The sequence below is a fragment of the Haemaphysalis longicornis genome, unplaced genomic scaffold (assembly GCF_048455015.1).
Source record: "Haemaphysalis longicornis isolate Haplotype H1 unplaced genomic scaffold, Haemaphysalis longicornis Haplotype H1 scaffold_16, whole genome shotgun sequence".
In the NCBI taxonomy this organism is placed as follows: Eukaryota; Metazoa; Arthropoda; class Arachnida; order Ixodida; family Ixodidae; genus Haemaphysalis; species Haemaphysalis longicornis.
The window spans coordinates 21962395-21979393 of record NW_027526266.1 but is presented as its reverse complement, the minus strand read 5'-3'; the positions used below and the strand labels follow the sequence as shown (position 1 = coordinate 21979393).

The following is a 16999-nucleotide window of genomic DNA, read 5'->3' as shown; positions in this document are numbered from 1 at the left end:
ACAATGCGTTAATAATAGGTCAATAAAATTACTGTCTTTACTTGGCTTGCAGGAATCGAGCCCATCGTGAGGCTGATAATGGGGGCCAAAACAATGCCACCAGCTCTCTCCCGAAACACCGTAGCGGAGATTCGCGGCAAGGACAGTCCCCAGGAGGTATGTTGGTACACCATATGTATTAATCCGCACGTTTCCCTTTTTTGTGTACGGGCTGCACTTGCTTTTCCTCTGTTATGGGCTAAACAAGCTCCGACCAGATACTGCTCAAGTGCGGCCGCCATTGCATTCAATGTTAAGTTTTGTGCTCAAGCACACGGCTTCGAGTCAGGTGGCTCTATTAATCGTGAAAGACGTGGTAACGAAGCCTGAACTGCTGAAGACTTCGCTGGGCTGTGCATGGAACGTGGCTGACGTCAGCGACCTAGCGCCCGCGCTTAGTTGTGTGTATCTGGGGGAGAGAGGGGTGTTGTGGATGTAGGTGTTAAGCTTGTGGGCAAAAATAATAGACTGCGTAGCGAGGGTGCGTCGCCAACTTTAGTCCTCGTGTCGGTGCGTTTGGTGAAGGGGAATATCCTGGCATGCGCTGCCGTAACAGATGCGCAGCATATTGTTCATATGCTTTCGTGCGTCGTGCGTCAGGCAGTCGTGCGTCAACGTTCACGCGCTGGAAGTGTTGAGACGCAGCTTGAAATGAGCTGAAGAGGGTATGCACTTTCGTGCAACGGGTAATAAGTCAGTACGCAGGTAAAGGATTGGTGATGAGTAAATGTGCTGTAATGCGATATCGGGACGTTATAGCCGCCTCCCAAACAACCCAAGTTGTCTTAGTACCACCGTTTCAAGAAAACAAAGCCTGCAATCCTGCTGCAGACTCGCCTACATGGTACTTCACGGTAAGCAAGAGGCATAGGCGTTGCTACTAGACGGTGGGAGGTGCAAGCACGCATGCCCTTCATCTAAATATATAAAACAAGATGAGCGGGAGTGAGGGGAAAAGGGAGAGAAAAACTTCGTAGTTCAGACAACCTCACTCCGGGCCATCGTGACGCATCCCTTTCTTCCACAGTCCATCACTAGCGCGAAGGCAATGGGCTACCAAGAGTTCTTGCGTAGACTTCACGTCTACTCCATTGCTGTAGTCCACCCACTGTTCCTTCCCAGGAAGTGATGCAGGAGCAGAAGTATGGCGCTACGTCTGGCTAATAGCACTCCCTGTAGAAGTGTCCTGCAGAAGATTGGAGGACAGTTATATGTGGGACAACTGGGGCGCGCAAGAATCACCTAAATATGCAGAATGGAGGTTCGTGCAGGTTCGTGCCTGTCAGCAGGTTCGTGCCTGTCAAGACATAGATGCGACACTTGTACTGGCCCGTCGGGCGTGTATATATAGGTCCTGTCGGGGGGCTTACGACCTAAAAGGTCTTGTGTGCCAGGTTGGTACAGGATTGGCAACGGCATAAATATATGGCTATTGCAACCTGTCACAGTGGGCAGTAGTGTGGCCGTAGCTGTGACTCCAGTACAGTGCCAAAACGGTCATTCCCGCCACTTCGCTATTGCTATCACGACGTTAGCTTTGGTCAATTGTTATGTCTTCTATCATCACGGGTGTATTCATACCTCAGGCCGATCTTAAATGACAGATGTATCGACAGAAATGAGAAATTTTGTAGTAATGTGAGCTTTCCCTATGCTTCCAATTTATTTGTTTATCTTTTGTAATTTGGTTGTCAGCAATATATCTTAGCCATGTGCATCTTGATTTACGGCTGTCTATTTAGACTCCTAGGGTCATACTACAGCAGACTGGACAAGCAGACAGATCTTGACCACACTGTATTAGTTTTCACATATTAGTGTTAACTACTGCGTGGGTGACCCCCTGGAGAGTGGTACCATGTTTTTCGTGTTCTTCCCTTGAGACTACTTCATCGTATGAATAGGCTCACCACGAGTGCATCAAAATCAGCCCGTTTTTTTTTTTTGTGGTTGTTGAGGACGAACACACCTGCAGTTTTGTGTTTGGAAAGTTTCAACCCTAAGATACGAAGATATTTAACCATGTGATTTATTTCGTGTGGTAGAGCCTGCTGTCACTACCAAATGAACCAAAACTTAGATACCAAATTGATATATTCAACGTGAATGCTGAGCGCCAACGCTGAAATCTCTAGTAGATAGATATTATTACGGACATAACGATCTTCAAGAACGAATTGGGCATTTTGATAAACGAATTGGACAGAACTTCAACGATCTTCAAGAACGAATTGGACATTTTGGCCAACGATTTGGACAGAACTTCAACTTGCTGAACTCTCACACGCTGCCAGATGGATGAGGTGCAAAGCTTCTCTCTATCACGCTTTAAGTGCGGCCTTTCGAAAGTTTTTTTGGGAGTACGGACTATCAACTTGCTCTGCTGCACCCGATTTTGTCTTACAGTACGGTACTATGCGCCATTGAGGCAAACTCTTTTTCTGGCCTGTCGCTTCGCTAGGAATACTAGTTTCGGTTTGTTGGCATGCGTGCTCGAGTGCACAACATTGTTCAAAATCAGCATGATGCTTTCTTAAATGAAACGATACGGCCCGAAAGACCACCTTGCTTCGAGCGGGCCACGTCAACCTATTAAAGCGAGTAGCAGTTGATCTGATTACATACAGTCTGCTCTGCGATGGTGGAAAGTCTGAAAGTTTGATGGTGGAAAATCAGCATGATTCTTTCTTGGACGAACAGATAGGGCCCGAAAGAGCACCTTACTTCGAGCGGGCCACCTGTACCTGTTAAAGCGAGTGCCAGTGGATCTGGTTAAATTCAGTCTGCTCTGGGATGGCAGAAAGCTTGAGGTGAAAAGGTGGGTCGAAGGCTGCAAATATCTGATAAGGAGTTTCTGGTTTTAGAATAGGAATAGCCCAGTGTCTTCCCACAGTGCTGGAATACCAGACCATGCCTTGGTTGTGCATTTCAGCAGTTCGGCAATGGTCGAGGCCACACAATATGGTGACGCATAATTCATAACGCAATCGAGTGGCCACTCGTCCCTCGAGAGGATGGAGACGGCTCGCGTTGATGCCCGAGCCGTTCCGCACCGCCCACTTCTCTCAGGGCCAGAAGCCAGGGCAGCGCTGGTCCTTCACGCTACCATGGCATCCTCCACCACTATCGCCGCCTTCACCTTACCCTGCCTCAATCCCACTCTCAACTACCCAAGGAGGAAGCATCTGGCGTCGTTTACAAATACATACTGCAACGCACGAATCCTTCACTCTATCTACCCTGCCCTATACCTCCTAAACTGCACGTTCTGCTCCCAATATTAACTACCACATCATTTGGGCCCTCAAACACATCCCACTTCTCGTCACCATTTCCAATCCGTTCTGTAGCAGCGGGAGAACCTGCTGACCAACTCCGACCATGCTGACAAGAGCTACCTTGTCACCCGTGCCGGCGCTGCAGCCTTGGCCCGGGCTTAACTAACCTAAGGCCAACCCACCCGATCAAGTCGCGGCTAAACCGCCATCATTTGCGTCTGAGATGTTCGTTCTCTTTCTCTTTCCACACTCTCTATTTAGTGCTTGAACGCGACAAATTTCAACATTCATACGACGCTTTCATCTGTTCTGACGCATTGTCACGTTTTTTTTTTTTGCTTTCCACGTTAGGAATCTATGTGTTCGATGCGGGCATTGTTGGGGTTGACTGCGTCATCACGAATGTTTAGTCAGTCACATGCTTCCCATATCGACAATTACACGCAGTGTTGCGGTTTTCACAAAGAGCACACCACTTCATCCCCAAATTCTGTCTTGTATATTCTTTTGCCTTTCCCGCGTGCATTATTTATCCAAGCTATGCTTTCCCAAAAGAAGCAGCAAACCAGCCGGTTTGCACTCCGAGCTTGAAGAGCTGCAACTATCCATCGAGACTTGTAGCCGAAATACTTGCCGCACTGGCGGGTCTTTAATATTCTGCAGAATGTTTTCTCCCTTACAGTGCACAACCTTAAACTTTCCTTGATATTATGTTTCACAATGGCGAGACACTCCCAATTTGTCTGAAAAATAAATTATGGAATAGGTATAATTATTAACCGACTAGAAGTTAAGTAAAGACCCACTGCAGCATTATAAACTGCCGCTAGTGAAATTGATACGCAGCAAGCAAAGAATGAAGAAGTTCAAACCGGTGTTACGGTCGGGAAGAGGTGTGCGCGGTTAAAAAAACTAAGAACCTAAAAAACTGGTTTCCGATTTTTTTTTCAACCAGTCAACCAGGATAACACTGAAAAAAAAAAAAACCAGAGCTATTCCGGGGATATTTCCTGCGACGCCACCAATCTGCAGCCAAGGAAGCGCTTCCTTAAATCAATGCCTTGACGTGAAATCTTGCGATGATTTTGAGAGCGGGTGCTCTGCTAGTACTTAGTGATGCAGCAGCTCCCGCCGGCGGGCCACGGGTCCGCCGCGAAGACGATGACTACGAATCTGTTAAGCCATCCCTTCAGAATTCACACGTGTAAACGGCCACGGGACCATGTGACGAAAAAGTGGAGGCCTTCCGAGGCGAAGATGTGCTACAAGAGGATTTGCCCTACGCGGCTGTGCCTTCTGAAGACGACAATGAAAGGAATGACGACGATTGCTACTGAATTCAACACTGTACATAACGAATGTTCTTTGCTTCACAGTACCGTTCAGACAGATAGAGAAAAACTAAAGGAAAGGCAGGAATGTTAACCAAGCTGCGGCCTAGTCAGCTATCCTGCACGGGGGAAAGGGGAACAATGAGGAAAAAGAGGAAAACAAAAAAAGAAGGCGAAAGGGACAGACATAGCGCAGTGTGGTGAGCCTAGCGGTAGGACACTATAGACAAACAAGTTCACTGAGTTCATAGCGGGTAGTCTTTTGCGCTACAGTCTTTTGTGCAATTCCGCCGTATTGAGGAAACACAGGAGGCTTTTGTCGCCTTCTCCGCAGACGACGGAGAAGGCCAGTGGCCCAGGATTGTCTCCTCAGAGAACGGGCGCCGAGAGTCTGACTTTCGTAGAGTCGCAGAGAGCTGGCTTCGTTCCGATGAAAAATGTGGACAATCGCAGAGGACATGTCGTATGGTCTCTGGTGTGTCACACACTTCGCACGCCTCACTGGCTGCTATTCCAATCAAATAGGAGTAAGCATTTGAGAATGCGGCTCCAAGCCAGAGACGACAAAGAATGGTTGCATCAGATTGTGGCAGGCCTAATGGAAGGGGGCGCTGGAGATGGAGGTCCAGGGCATGGATACGAGCGCTCGTGAACTCTGGGGGGGGGTCCATTTGGATAGCGTGGTCTCCCGAGCAAGTTTGCGGAGAGTTCTAGCGGCGTCCGTCCTGGATAACAGAATAGATATGGTCTCCGTTTTTTGGTGTGCCAAGCGTGCGGCAGCGTCCGAACTTTCGTTTCCCACAATGCCGCAATGACTGGGAAGCCACTGAAAGGCAATGGCATGACCCGTTTGGGTGGCACGGGCGTACAGTAGTCTTACCTCGGCCAGCAGCTGTTCATGAGGTCCACGGCACAGGGCTGACTGGAGCGATTGACGCGCAGGCTTTGAGTCGAAGAAGATCGCCCATCTTCGGCATGAAGTTTGTTCATCAGTGTGAAGGGCACACTGGGTGGCGGTAAGTTCTGCAGCCGTGGAAGTGGTAAGATGGGCTATTTTGAATTCTGTGGACATGGACATTCGTGGTATAACAACGACGCCGGCAGAACTAGATGTTGTTACGGAGCCATCGGTGTAAATATGGGTGCGGTCACTGTACCTCTCGTGTAAATAAATGAGACTTAGCTGCTGTACTGCCAGCGTTGGAAAATCTTGCTTCTTTGTTAAGGCTGGGATAGTGAGGCATGCTCGAGGCTGCGTCGTACACCAAAGTGGGAGTGGCGGCCTCATCGCAGGCGTGTAGTTGAATGACATGCCGGTGATGTTGAAAGCTACAACCTTTGCTAAAGACGCATGGGGGCGTTTAGATGGCAGACTAGCGAGGTGATGATCCGGCAGCCTGGTTAGGTGCCTAATATGCGCCCTGAGTGTTTCAATTGTCACCTAAGTGGGTAAGGGGTGATCACGAGCCACATCAATGGTTGGAGCTGTTGACGTGCATGCACCGTGGTAGGTCAAGGCAAGTTCGGAGGGCCTGCGCTTGTATGCCTTGCAGTTGCTGAATATTGCTAGGGCACGCACCCGAAAGTACAGGCAGGCTGTACCGTAGGGAGCCCAAGAATAGTGCGTCGTACAGCTGAAACATTGACTTCATAGATGCTCCCACGTCTTGCCGCCGATGAACTGAAGAATGTGGGCCACTGCAGACAGCCTCTTCAAAAAACGAACCTGGGGGCTCCAAGAAAGGTCTCTGTCGACGACCACACCGAGAAACTTGTGATGCTTCACAGTAGATACCCTTTCGCCATTAACTGTCAGAGGGTATGCGTACATAGGCTTCCGTTCAAAATGGCTTTGCACTGCCGGGGTCGGGCTGCTCTCTATCGTGGTAACCGCTGTCAGTGAGGAGGTAGGCTAGGTTCTGCTGTTTGTCCAGCCTTGCACCACAAGTTCAAGCTGCGCCAACTATTACGTTTCATTTCCTATTTTCTTTTTACAGCGGTCATAATTTGGTTCAATTCCTGTAATCGCCAGCAACTACGGTCACGTTTAGCGTCTGATGCGATATCTAAAGCTCTCGCCTTAGAAGTATATCGAGACTTTTTTAGAGGAGTACGCTATCAATTTCTCATATATTTCTGACAACAAAAAAATACACGAAAGAAACCTGATTTTTCACGCCCTTCAAAATTTCATGAAAGCCTGTGCCTCTATCCTCAGGACTCGAGAAGACCAAACTCCAGGCAGAAGATTTTCACATGTTTCGGTCGGTCATCTTCACTTTTTTTATGTAAACGTTTTCGCCCTAGCTAACGAGAAATGGTCGCCTTTATTAGAATACAATAAGTACCGTTTTGCGGCCTTTGGAGAATACGTTAAAGAATTCCGCGTTGGTTTTCTCTCCTCCGGGGGGCACCGCGCCGATCCGCTGCCCTTCCAAAGGATTTACGCTTAAGCAAGACGTGCACGTGCCGAACCTCTCAGCGGCACGACAAAATGCGCTGCAAGGGAAGAAAAAACCAATGGCGCAGACCACTTTTAACAAGCGCTTGTCCTGTCGGTCGCTTTTCACCGTCCCGTGCTTTCTAAATATGCAACACCAACTAGATACTACGTGCTGTACTAAGCTGTACATCACAGGAGTCTATAATACCTGCTAAAGTTTTTGTCGTTAACGCGCAGGTAGTGCTTCTGAGCGGCCACCTGGACTCCTGGGACGTCGGCCAAGGAGCCATGGACGACGGCGCAGGCGCCTTCGTCTCCTGGCGGGCCCTGGCCGTCCTCAGGCGGATGGGTCTGCAACCACGCCGCACCATGCGCTGCGTCCTCTGGACGGGCGAAGAGCAGGGGACCATAGGGTCCGACGAATACTTCCGCCGACACGTCAAGAGCGAGCTAAACCTCATGAACTTGGTGATGGAATCCGACTCTGGGGCATTCCTGCCCATCGGCCTCGGTTTCACCTCCTCGAACGACGTCGCGCGTTGCATGGCAGCGGAGGTCGTGCGCTTGTTCGCTCCGATCAACGCAACGCGGCTGATCCTGGGAGCCTCCGTACCGGACCTGAAACCTTGGGTCAAGCAGGGCGTCCCGGCTGCTTCGTTGAATACGGCCAACGAGAAGTACTTCATTTTTCATCACACAGATGGCGACACTATGACTGTGCTGGACCGCCGAGAACTGGACCTCTGCACGGCGCTTTACGCAGGCGCAGCGTTTGTATTTGCCGACCTCAGTGAACGCCTGCCCCGGTGACCGGTGACCAAGGCTGTGTTAAATGTTCGCTAAGTCACTCCCAGTGGCGGGTCATCGTCAGGAGGAGGAGTCAGCATCTACCAGTAATGATCATGATGATGGTGATGATGATGAGGATGTGGAAGATAGTAGCCTTTTCTATTCACCGAAATTTTGGAAAACCAAAAATACAAGACATGGATACTATTATCAACTAGACTTTTTCTATGACCTGACTGGTCATCTTAGGGGTATGAAATGAAAATTAAGGGGAGGGGTAAGGACACCCGGATCTCTCCTCTGTATCCGCCAATGGTCACCCCGTTGAGCACGCATCGCCACTGCGCACTTCATTCCCCAAGGCCTCAAACAAGTGAAATGAATTTATCTAATAGCATTTCTAATCCAGATTGATTGATTAAAAGGTTTATTGAAATACAGGGGACGGAGAAAGTGGGAGAAAAGAGAATAAGCTGTAGGTGAATCCGAGAACTCAAGAAAAAAATTTGGTGACTGCTCTATGCGTTGTGAAAAGGCTCCAACTGCTCAAGTAATAAACGAAGATAAAAGTTAAATAAAATTCGGCGAGCTTGTTCTGATGGAAGAACAGGTAAGTCATTCCAGTTTCCCTGTGCAGAATCAGACCCACTTTAGTGCCGTAGAATTCACTCTTTGCGCGCATGACTACCCACAAATCATGCTGATAACGTTGGTTATATGAGTAGAACTTGCATATCGATCATACATTTTACTGCGAAGCAGTGTATGTTTTCATTCCGGTAAAGCCGATTTAATCGGCGCCGCTACTACGCTCCTCCTCTCCAGCGAACAACCGCTCTTTCACAACCACTATTCCTTTCGCCACCCCCGATGCCTCTTTCACAAGTGGCACTATCGGCTGACAACAGCGGTAGCGCCGTTATCAGATGATTGCAGAGAATGCACCGGAGTGCGAACGGGCGCAAAAATGACCGAAAGCCGCCGCCGCCACGGCCGCTTCATTATCCTCCTCGCTCTGTAGGTGTGAATTGAAGAGCCACTTGTCCTATTGGAACGGCAGCGCGATCCCATTAATTATCCTTCAACTTGAGAGGCTTTCCGAACGACATTTTCACCGGCGGATTTCACGCCTAAAGGCACATTCCCACTGGCGATCCGCCTCGTCGCGCGACGAAAAGCAATGTCGCAAAGCGACGAGCCGGCCGTCGCTTTTCGTCGCTTTGCGACGGCGGAGCAGATCGCTCTCTCGGTCCGAATTCCCTCGTCGCGCGACGGCCCCGCAAAACCGGTAAGCCAATCATGGCTGCGGAGTAGGCTGACGTAGCCGGAAACGAAACGTTTCTTTACATCCGGTATGCAAACGCTGCGGACGGGCGGGCGAGGACGAGCCGTCGGAGCCGCCGCCGCCACCGCCGCTGGCTCGCTCGGCCAGGCGCTTGGCCCGCTATCCACGCTATCGCTGTACTCGCCGGGTCGGGCCGGCAAGCAACTTCCCGTGTGCATCGGTTCTTTGGTCAGTGGCTTCAGCGTACGCGTGCACTAATCAACGAATAGCGTGGAACTCATCAGGGTGGAGAAGCGTGTATGGATTGTAAAAGCTAGGTCGACAGCACGACGGTAGGTTGACTTGCCGCCTCTTCGGCGACTGGTAAACACGCGTAAAGTTCGGAGGCGTCAGAACTTTGCGCCTGTGAAAAGAAGCGACATTTGTGGGCCGTGATGCAGGTGTTGTGGCGTGAAAGCAAGCGTGTGCATTTCTTCGTGCAATAATATATCTATGTTGAAAAGAGCCTTCTTGAATTTGTTATTTTCTGCTCCTCCCGCAACCCGCAAATGCTTTCGGCATTGCTCCATGTTAGTAGCATGTGTTTTAGTTTGATTTCTACCTGCTTTTGTCGCTTAACATCATTTTATTTGACTGCGAATGGCTGACGCACCAACGAGGTCGTAAAAGTCGGGAAGCAGCTGCGCTGAACGCAGTCGCATCATCGCTCATCGCAAGTGCGAACACCACTTCAAGGCCTCATCGCGCGACGCGCGCCGTCGCGCGACGAGGCAAATTGCCAGTGGGAATGTGCCTTAAGTGTGCGCCCATCACCGGTTGCCGGTTTCTCCGCGCACGGGTTGCAGGGAGAGAGAAATATAAACTTTATTTTGAAACCTATGTCCAAAGGACTGCTCGGCTTCTCGGTTGGGTTACAGGGAATATAGTTCTGGCCGTCTACAGTCTTGGCGGGTTTTTAATGGGGTTCACAAGCGTGGTCCAATAGAGCTCTTCAAGCTCCTTAGGGGGTTTGACCCATGCCTTTGAGCAAGGAGGGCGCTTTGTGGCGGGAATTGGTTGCACGGAAGATATGAGGGTACGTTGTATGTTTGGGCATGCACAGAAGGTGTGTTCGTTGGCGGGGTATTGGTCGAAGTGTGAGAATTTTGGTCTGCCTACAAGCCCGCCTTGTAGTATTGTATGCGCTGCGTTGGTAGCGTGCCGCTTTGCGCTCGTCTACTGAGCACAGCGTCAGGGTGAGCGAATTTTCTGGGGTAGGGGAGCGTGGTTCTCTGATCTCTCACGTCCCGTAAGTACTTTCTACGAGTCTGATGCATGTCTCGGCGGTGCTCCTTTGGGTCGTAGAAGTGGGGCCAGGTTATTGGGGTGCCCGGATCATCAGGAGCAGCTCGGGCTAAGACGTGGGCCTTCTCATTCACCTTTACACCTGCGTGTCCCAGGACCCAGTTCACTGTAGTATGAAGCTCGGGGTGGTTGCGTGTGAAGCTGGCGGGTGTGTAGCGCATGTGGGGGTACTGATGATTTTCTCGTAGATTGCGAATGACCGATTACTGTCCGTGATGAGGACCAGTTTTGCTTGATCAGTGGAGAGACAAGTGAGGCGCGCACACACAGCTGCGCTGTATGCCGCTACCAAAAATGTCCATTGTGCTGGTTCGAGGTCAAAACGTGGAAATCCCATGGCTCAATGTTTCCCGTAATCGAGCGGTTTCGGTTTGGGTTGGGGTGTTAGTAAAGCGGGATTCACACGACGGAGAACCCCTTTCTTTTTGGCCCGCGGGAGCCGCTCACTTGACCGGTTTTAGGCTCCGCCCCTCGGTGGGGATCGCCCGCGGATGCTCCGGGAAAGAAAATGCCACCGCATGTTTTCGCTCGGCGGCGGCGGCCCTCCGTAGGGAATGGAACCAGTTTTTGGCACATAGAGCGCGGCTCGCGCGGAGGAAGCGAGCCTCGCCCTCGCTTCCTCCGCGCTGTCGTCTGCTAGTCACTCCGCGCCGCTCCGCGCGTGTGGATGCGCCACCAAGACGGAAAATCCGGTCACGTGGTGTTGACGTCACATATCCGTCCGCCTCCGTGAGAGGGTTTCTCCGTCATGTGAATCCCGCTTAAGATGTCTATGACGGGGGAGGGAACCGGACAGTCGCATATTAGTCCGCTAGAGTAAAGCTCGAGACCTTCCAGCTTTAACTCGCTAAGGGACGGACACATGGCGTTCGTTTGGAGAAAGAACGGGGATTGAAGAAGCGTCGGCCCGAACAGAAGCGCGAATAGGCGCGCAAGCAATAGAAAGCCGCTGCCGCCGCCGTTGCGTCCTCTAGTTCCAGGTAGTCAAGTTGCTGCGAATCCATCCCGGATGAACGGCAACTTGCCCGCTTGGAACCCCGACGTGGGGGAGTATTACTTATTCAACTTAAAGGGATTTTAGAGAGACATTTTGACGGTCTTTTCGCTTGAGAGCATATAAGCACATAATCGTTGCATCCCGTTCCTCCCATCCTAACCGTTGCACGTGTAGCACGTCTCACGACGGGGGGGGGGCGGGGGGGCGGGGCGTGCCGCGAAGCTGTAGGTTTCATGTCCTTACTGATGACATGTCCGTTGTGCTGGCGGTGGGTTTAAACGTGGACGTCAAACGGCCCAATAAGACTTGTCCGGTGTCCTCTCAGTGGTCGAGTGGATTGGTATGGTGTGTTACACTAACAGTAAAATCTCTATGAAACGGAAGTAAAGCAGTCAGCTCCATGTTTGTCCGCGAGACTGAAGCTCGGGTCCTTCAGGTTTCATTCAGCTAATTGGCTAGGAAGTATGCTCACTTTCAAATTACGAACAAACGTGTTTTCTTTCGTGCACTCTGTGGACTGCGTCCAGCTTGGAAGGTCATCCTCCTTCACAGAGTGGAAGAGCACTATTTTTTCTGAGTTTATGTACGGTAACTATTTTATTGTGCATGAGTGAAGTGGAAGAAGCGTTTCTATAGCCTGCAAAACCGACGCGACGTGAGCCGTGGTCCGCGACACGCCCGTCGACCGGGCCTAGGTCGCCTTCGAGGGAGCGTTCCGATCCTGTCGAGCCGCTGCCTCTCGGTATTGCTGGACGGCCCACAGCTGGTCGTCTTGATCGCACGACGACAGTGCCGCTTCAAGTCGCGGTGGCAGAGTCCCTGTTTTTGCCTCTTCGGGATGCACCTTGCAGTCCCACAGTACGTGCGTTAGAGTCGCCGTATCCCTGCGGCAGACCTTGCACTTGCTGTCGGAGTAGGTCTCGGGATACATCTTGTGCAGGAGTAGTGATGCCGGGAAAGTCCCCGTTTGCAGTTGTCCCAATGTCACCGCCTGGGCTCTGTCCAGCTTTTCGCTGGGTGGAGGGAGCTTCCTTCGAGCCAGTCGGTACGCCTTCGTGATCTCGATGTAGGTGACCATTCTGTCCTTCGTGCTGTACCAGAGGCTTTCGGCGTCTGCCTCATTTCCGACGGCGCGGAGAGATAGTGCGCGCGCCGTGGCGTGAGCAGTCTCGTTTCCATTTTCCTTTTTGTCGGACACCTTGCCCTCGTGTGCTGGAAACCAGACGAGGCGCTTCTTGAACCTAAGGTCGGCTCACTCCAGGATGCGGGCGGCGGCGGGTGATACCTGCCCTTTGGCGTAATTTCTAATGGCTTGTCGAAAGTCGCTGAGCAGCGTGGCGCAGTCCCCGTCTACAACCGCCAGGGCGATGGCCACTTCCTCTGCCTCTTGCCCTCTGTCGCACTTGATGCTTGCAGCCATTCTCGTAACTCCGTACCCGTCTACCACCGCGGCTGTATAGCTTGAGCTGATCGGCCATTCCGCCGCATCGACGAACCGTGCGCCGGGGTCCTCCTCGAACTTGTCGGTGAGCGCCTTGTCTTTGGCTCGGCGTCTGCCCTTGTTGTATTTCGGGGACACGTTTCACTGGATTGGGTCCACGCGTAGAGCCTGACGGAGGTCTTCGCGCAGTGTGGTCTTGACTCCTTGCTGATTGTGGCACCCAATTCGAAGCTTGTCAAGCATGTGGCGGCCTGCCTTCGTCTTGGACAGTCGCTCGAGCTGGGACCTCTGCTGCGCTTCGATGATTTCGTCGAGCGTGTTGTGAATTCCCATCTCAAGCAGCTTTTCGGTGCTTGCCCTGTCGGGAAGACTGAGTGCTGTCTTGTGCGCCTTTCTTATGAGAATGTCAATATTTTTCTTCTCGCTCTGATACCACTGGTGGTAGGCCGCCACATATGTAACGAGACATATCATGAAGGCTTGTATTGACTGGACGAGGTCGTCTTCCTTCATACCCCCTCTTCTCGAGGTCACTCTTCTGAGCAGCCTGTAGGAGTTCGCCTCCTTGCTCGTCAGACGGTTGATTGTCTCCGTCTGTCTTCCGCTGGCCTCAATCATCATCCCGAGTACCCTTATCTTGGGTACCATGGGTATGACGGTGCCGTCCCTAGTCCGGATCGTGATCTGATCGCACTGTCTCTGTATGTGGTGTCGTTGCATTCTCGATGGTTGGTACACGAGCAGCTCGGATTTTTTTGGCGACCACCAGAGTCCCCTGTATTGGAGGTAGTCTTCTATCTCTTCGACCGCTCTCTGGAAGGTCGTCTCGATGTGGCCGTCGTTTCCTTACACACCCACAGGGTGATGTCGTCGGCATAGATCGTGTGTTCGACGTCTTCTAATTTGTCGAGTCTTCGTGCCACTCCTGTCATGGCGAGATTAAACAGCATCGGGGAGATGAAGGATCCTTTCGGGGAGTCTCTGTTTCCCGTGCTACGTTCACCCACCTTGAGATCTCCGGCCAGGCGTTCAGCGGTTCTGCCCGAGGGGAAGTCTCTCACGTAGTTATAGCTTCGTTCCCCGAGGTCGAATTTCGAGACTTGTCGCAGGATCGCGGCGTGGTCGACTTGATCGAAAGCGCTCTGTACGTCTAGGCCCAGTATCGCTTTGCTGTCGAGAGTTTGGCCGTCGATCACTTGGTGCTTGATCTGAAGCATGACGTCTTGAGTGCTGAGGTGCTCCCTGAACCCGACCATAGAGTCTGGGAAGGCCCCTGTTCGCTCTAGGAACTTCTTCCATCTGTTGAGGACGACGTGCTCTAGGGCCTTGCCAACGCAAGACGTCAGCGAGATGGGTCTCAAGTTGTCTGGATCTAGCCGCTTTCCCGGTTTCGGAATTAGGATCATTTTCGCTTTCTTCCACTGGAGGAAAAGCGCGCCCTTCCGCCAGCACTCGTTGTAGTATTTCGTGAGGTCTTCGACGGACCGATCGTCGAGGTTTCTGAGGATTCTGTACGATACCCGGTCCGGGCCAGGTGCCGACTTGGCCTTGAGGTCGTGCAGCGCCGTTCTCACCTCCTTGACGCTGATGTCTCGGTTTAGCTCGTCGTTGGGCCCGCCGGCGTCGGGGCCGTGTTGCACTGGTGGGCGAACTCTGGAGGTATTTGTCCAGTAGCCTCTGCTTGACGGCATCTTCTCCCTGGGTCTTGACCGCTTCGTGCAGTAGTTTGGCGAGTCCGTCTCGTTGATGTGTCTTCGTCTTTGTTTCGTCCAGCAGGTGTCTGAGAATATTCCACGCCCTTCCGTTGTTCATCTGTCCATCGATCGCGTTGCAGAGTTCGTGCCACTGTTGTTTGCATAGCTCCCTGCAGTGCGCCTCGATGGCCCGATTGAGCTCGGCGATCTTCTTACGGAGTCTGCGGTTGAGGCGTTGTTTCTTCCACCTCGCAAGTAACGAATTCTTGGCCTCGATCATGTGGGCCAGTCTGCTGCCCATATTCTCCACTTCTAGCTCGGTCTCCATTTCCTTGGTCGCCGACGCGACGCTGCCGTCAGGTCGCGGCACCACTCTTCGATGTTCGTGATTCCTTCTTCGGCGCCTCGTTGCAGTGCCTGCGCCTCTCTGATCTTCCGGAAGTCATTCCATTCTATCCACCTGAGTTTTCGCTTTTCGGCGAGACGTGCACCCGGAAAGGGAATCTTGATTTCTGTGACCATGTGGTCGCTTTCCATGTCAACGCCGGCGTTTTGCAAGCTGGCCGGGCGCGACCCGAAGTTCTTGATGAAGGTGAGGTCGGATGTTGTGTTACGGGACACCGAATTTCCCAGTCTTGTCGGGTGGGCCGGTTCAGTGATGAGAACGAGGTTCATATCTTGCGCGTCTTGGGCCAGATTTCGTCCCTTAATGGAGCTGTGGTTATAGCCGCAGGCCATGCCGGCGGCGTTGAAGACCCCTGCAATCAGAAGTCTCTATCGGTCCGTGGTCTTGCAGGCTCTGTGCAGTAGTGCCTTGAATCGTTGCAGCCTCTGTGATGGGTTTGTGTATATGTTCATGATGAAGATGCTGTATTTACAGTTCTAGGTCGGAATGACCTCTACGAATGTGTGGGGAATTTTGGTAGCCGTATAGTCGTGCTCCACGAAAGGGATGCCTTTCTTGACTACCTTGCAGACGCCCGTGCCCTCCTCCGTTGAGTGCGACTTATACCCTAGTAGGGTCGTGGTTTCTTCCATGGTTTCCTGTAGTAAAATAACGTGCGGTGCGTTACAGCAGTGCTTGATGTGTTGTTGCAGGGCTGCTTTTTTGTTTTTAAAGCTTCGGCAGTTCCACTACCAGATTGTTAGTTTTATTTCTTCGGTGGCCATGTCGGTTGCGGGGGGTTGCTCTGCACCTCCTGCGCCTGGGAATACTGCACGAAGATGGGGTGCGTCGTGATGAATTCTTGGAAGTTTCGGAGGGTTTCTTTAATGCCTTGCATTTCTGCCGTGATACCCTGCACCTCTCACTAGACACCCACCTTGTATTTCCAACTTGATGCCTTGAACCTCCGTCTTGACAACTTGGTTTGCAACTGAAGCTCCTTGATGGCTTCACGGGTTTTGGATTTAAATGACGATGCGCTTACCGCCCTCTTTTGGGGGGCCGGTGTTGTGTCATGCTGGACCTCATCCGCAATATCTTCGTCGTCTTCTACCGCCGCCGTGGGTTGCTCGATCAATGACGCGGGGGCGCTCGTCGGTGCCGACCTTTCTCTTCTTAGTGTTTCTATCTCTTCCGTGAGCTTTTGTATCGCCGCCATCATGTTGGCGTTCTCGGCGCTGAGCTTTTGCATGTTCGCCCTCATGACGGCGTTCTCTTGCCTGATTATGTGGTTCTCATCGTGCCATTGAGGGCCTTGGTGGCTGCCATTCGCTGTACTAACCTTGACTCTTCCTTAATTCGGTGGACTTGGCCTTGTCCGCCCAGGTTACACCTCCGTCGCTGGGCGGGCGTCGCCCGTTGGCGCTTGCGTCTCTCCTCGTTTTGGAGCGTGAGCGCCTGCCAGTGCCGTTGTCGACACCCGGCTGCGGGTGCGCCGGGTGTCGATGCCTTCTTTGAGTGACCTGGTGCGCAGCTGCGTCTCCTTTCCCCTTCTCTTGAGAGAGAGCGGCGCCGCAACCACGGTGTCTTTTCGCGGCTTGCCGGAATACCGGGATTTCTCCCGACTTGGCTAGGGTGCTTTCTTTCCCATTGCCGCTTGCGCACCACGTAAGGAATTTTGTAGCGTGCGCGGCAAGCCTTGTGACCGGTCGGATGGCCTCCGCCGCATAAGCTGCACTTGGGGTTACACGTGTGAACCTCGGATGGGTTCGGCGCACGGCATCCTCTGCAGGCGCGGGCGTCTTGTTGGGACACACGTCCATGCGGTGGCCGACCCTGCCGCACTGGTAACACACGTCGATTTTCTTCCTGTATAGCGTGCACTTTGCCAGTCTGTTTCCGTATCTCACGTAGTTGGGGACCTTGTGGCTATAGAAGACGATCACTACGGATCTAGTGTTACTTAAGCGTTT

The 16999-nt window shown here is 52.1% G+C and overlaps 1 protein-coding gene across 3 annotated transcripts in view; it reads left to right on the top strand.

The window, feature by feature from the left end:
- Positions 1 to 8460, top strand: part of LOC144166178 (carboxypeptidase Q-like) — a 46568-nt gene extending 38108 nt beyond the window's left edge. For all 3 annotated transcript variants that reach the window (XM_077695779.1, XM_077695778.1, XM_077695780.1), the window contains 2 exons: positions 53 to 156; positions 7329 to 8460. In XM_077695779.1, the coding sequence (XP_077551905.1) occupies positions 53 to 156; positions 7329 to 7901 (677 nt within the window). In that variant the 3' untranslated portion in view covers positions 7902 to 8460. The remainder of the gene's footprint in view (positions 1 to 52; positions 157 to 7328) is intronic.
- The last annotated feature ends 8539 nt before the right edge of the window (positions 8461 to 16999 follow it).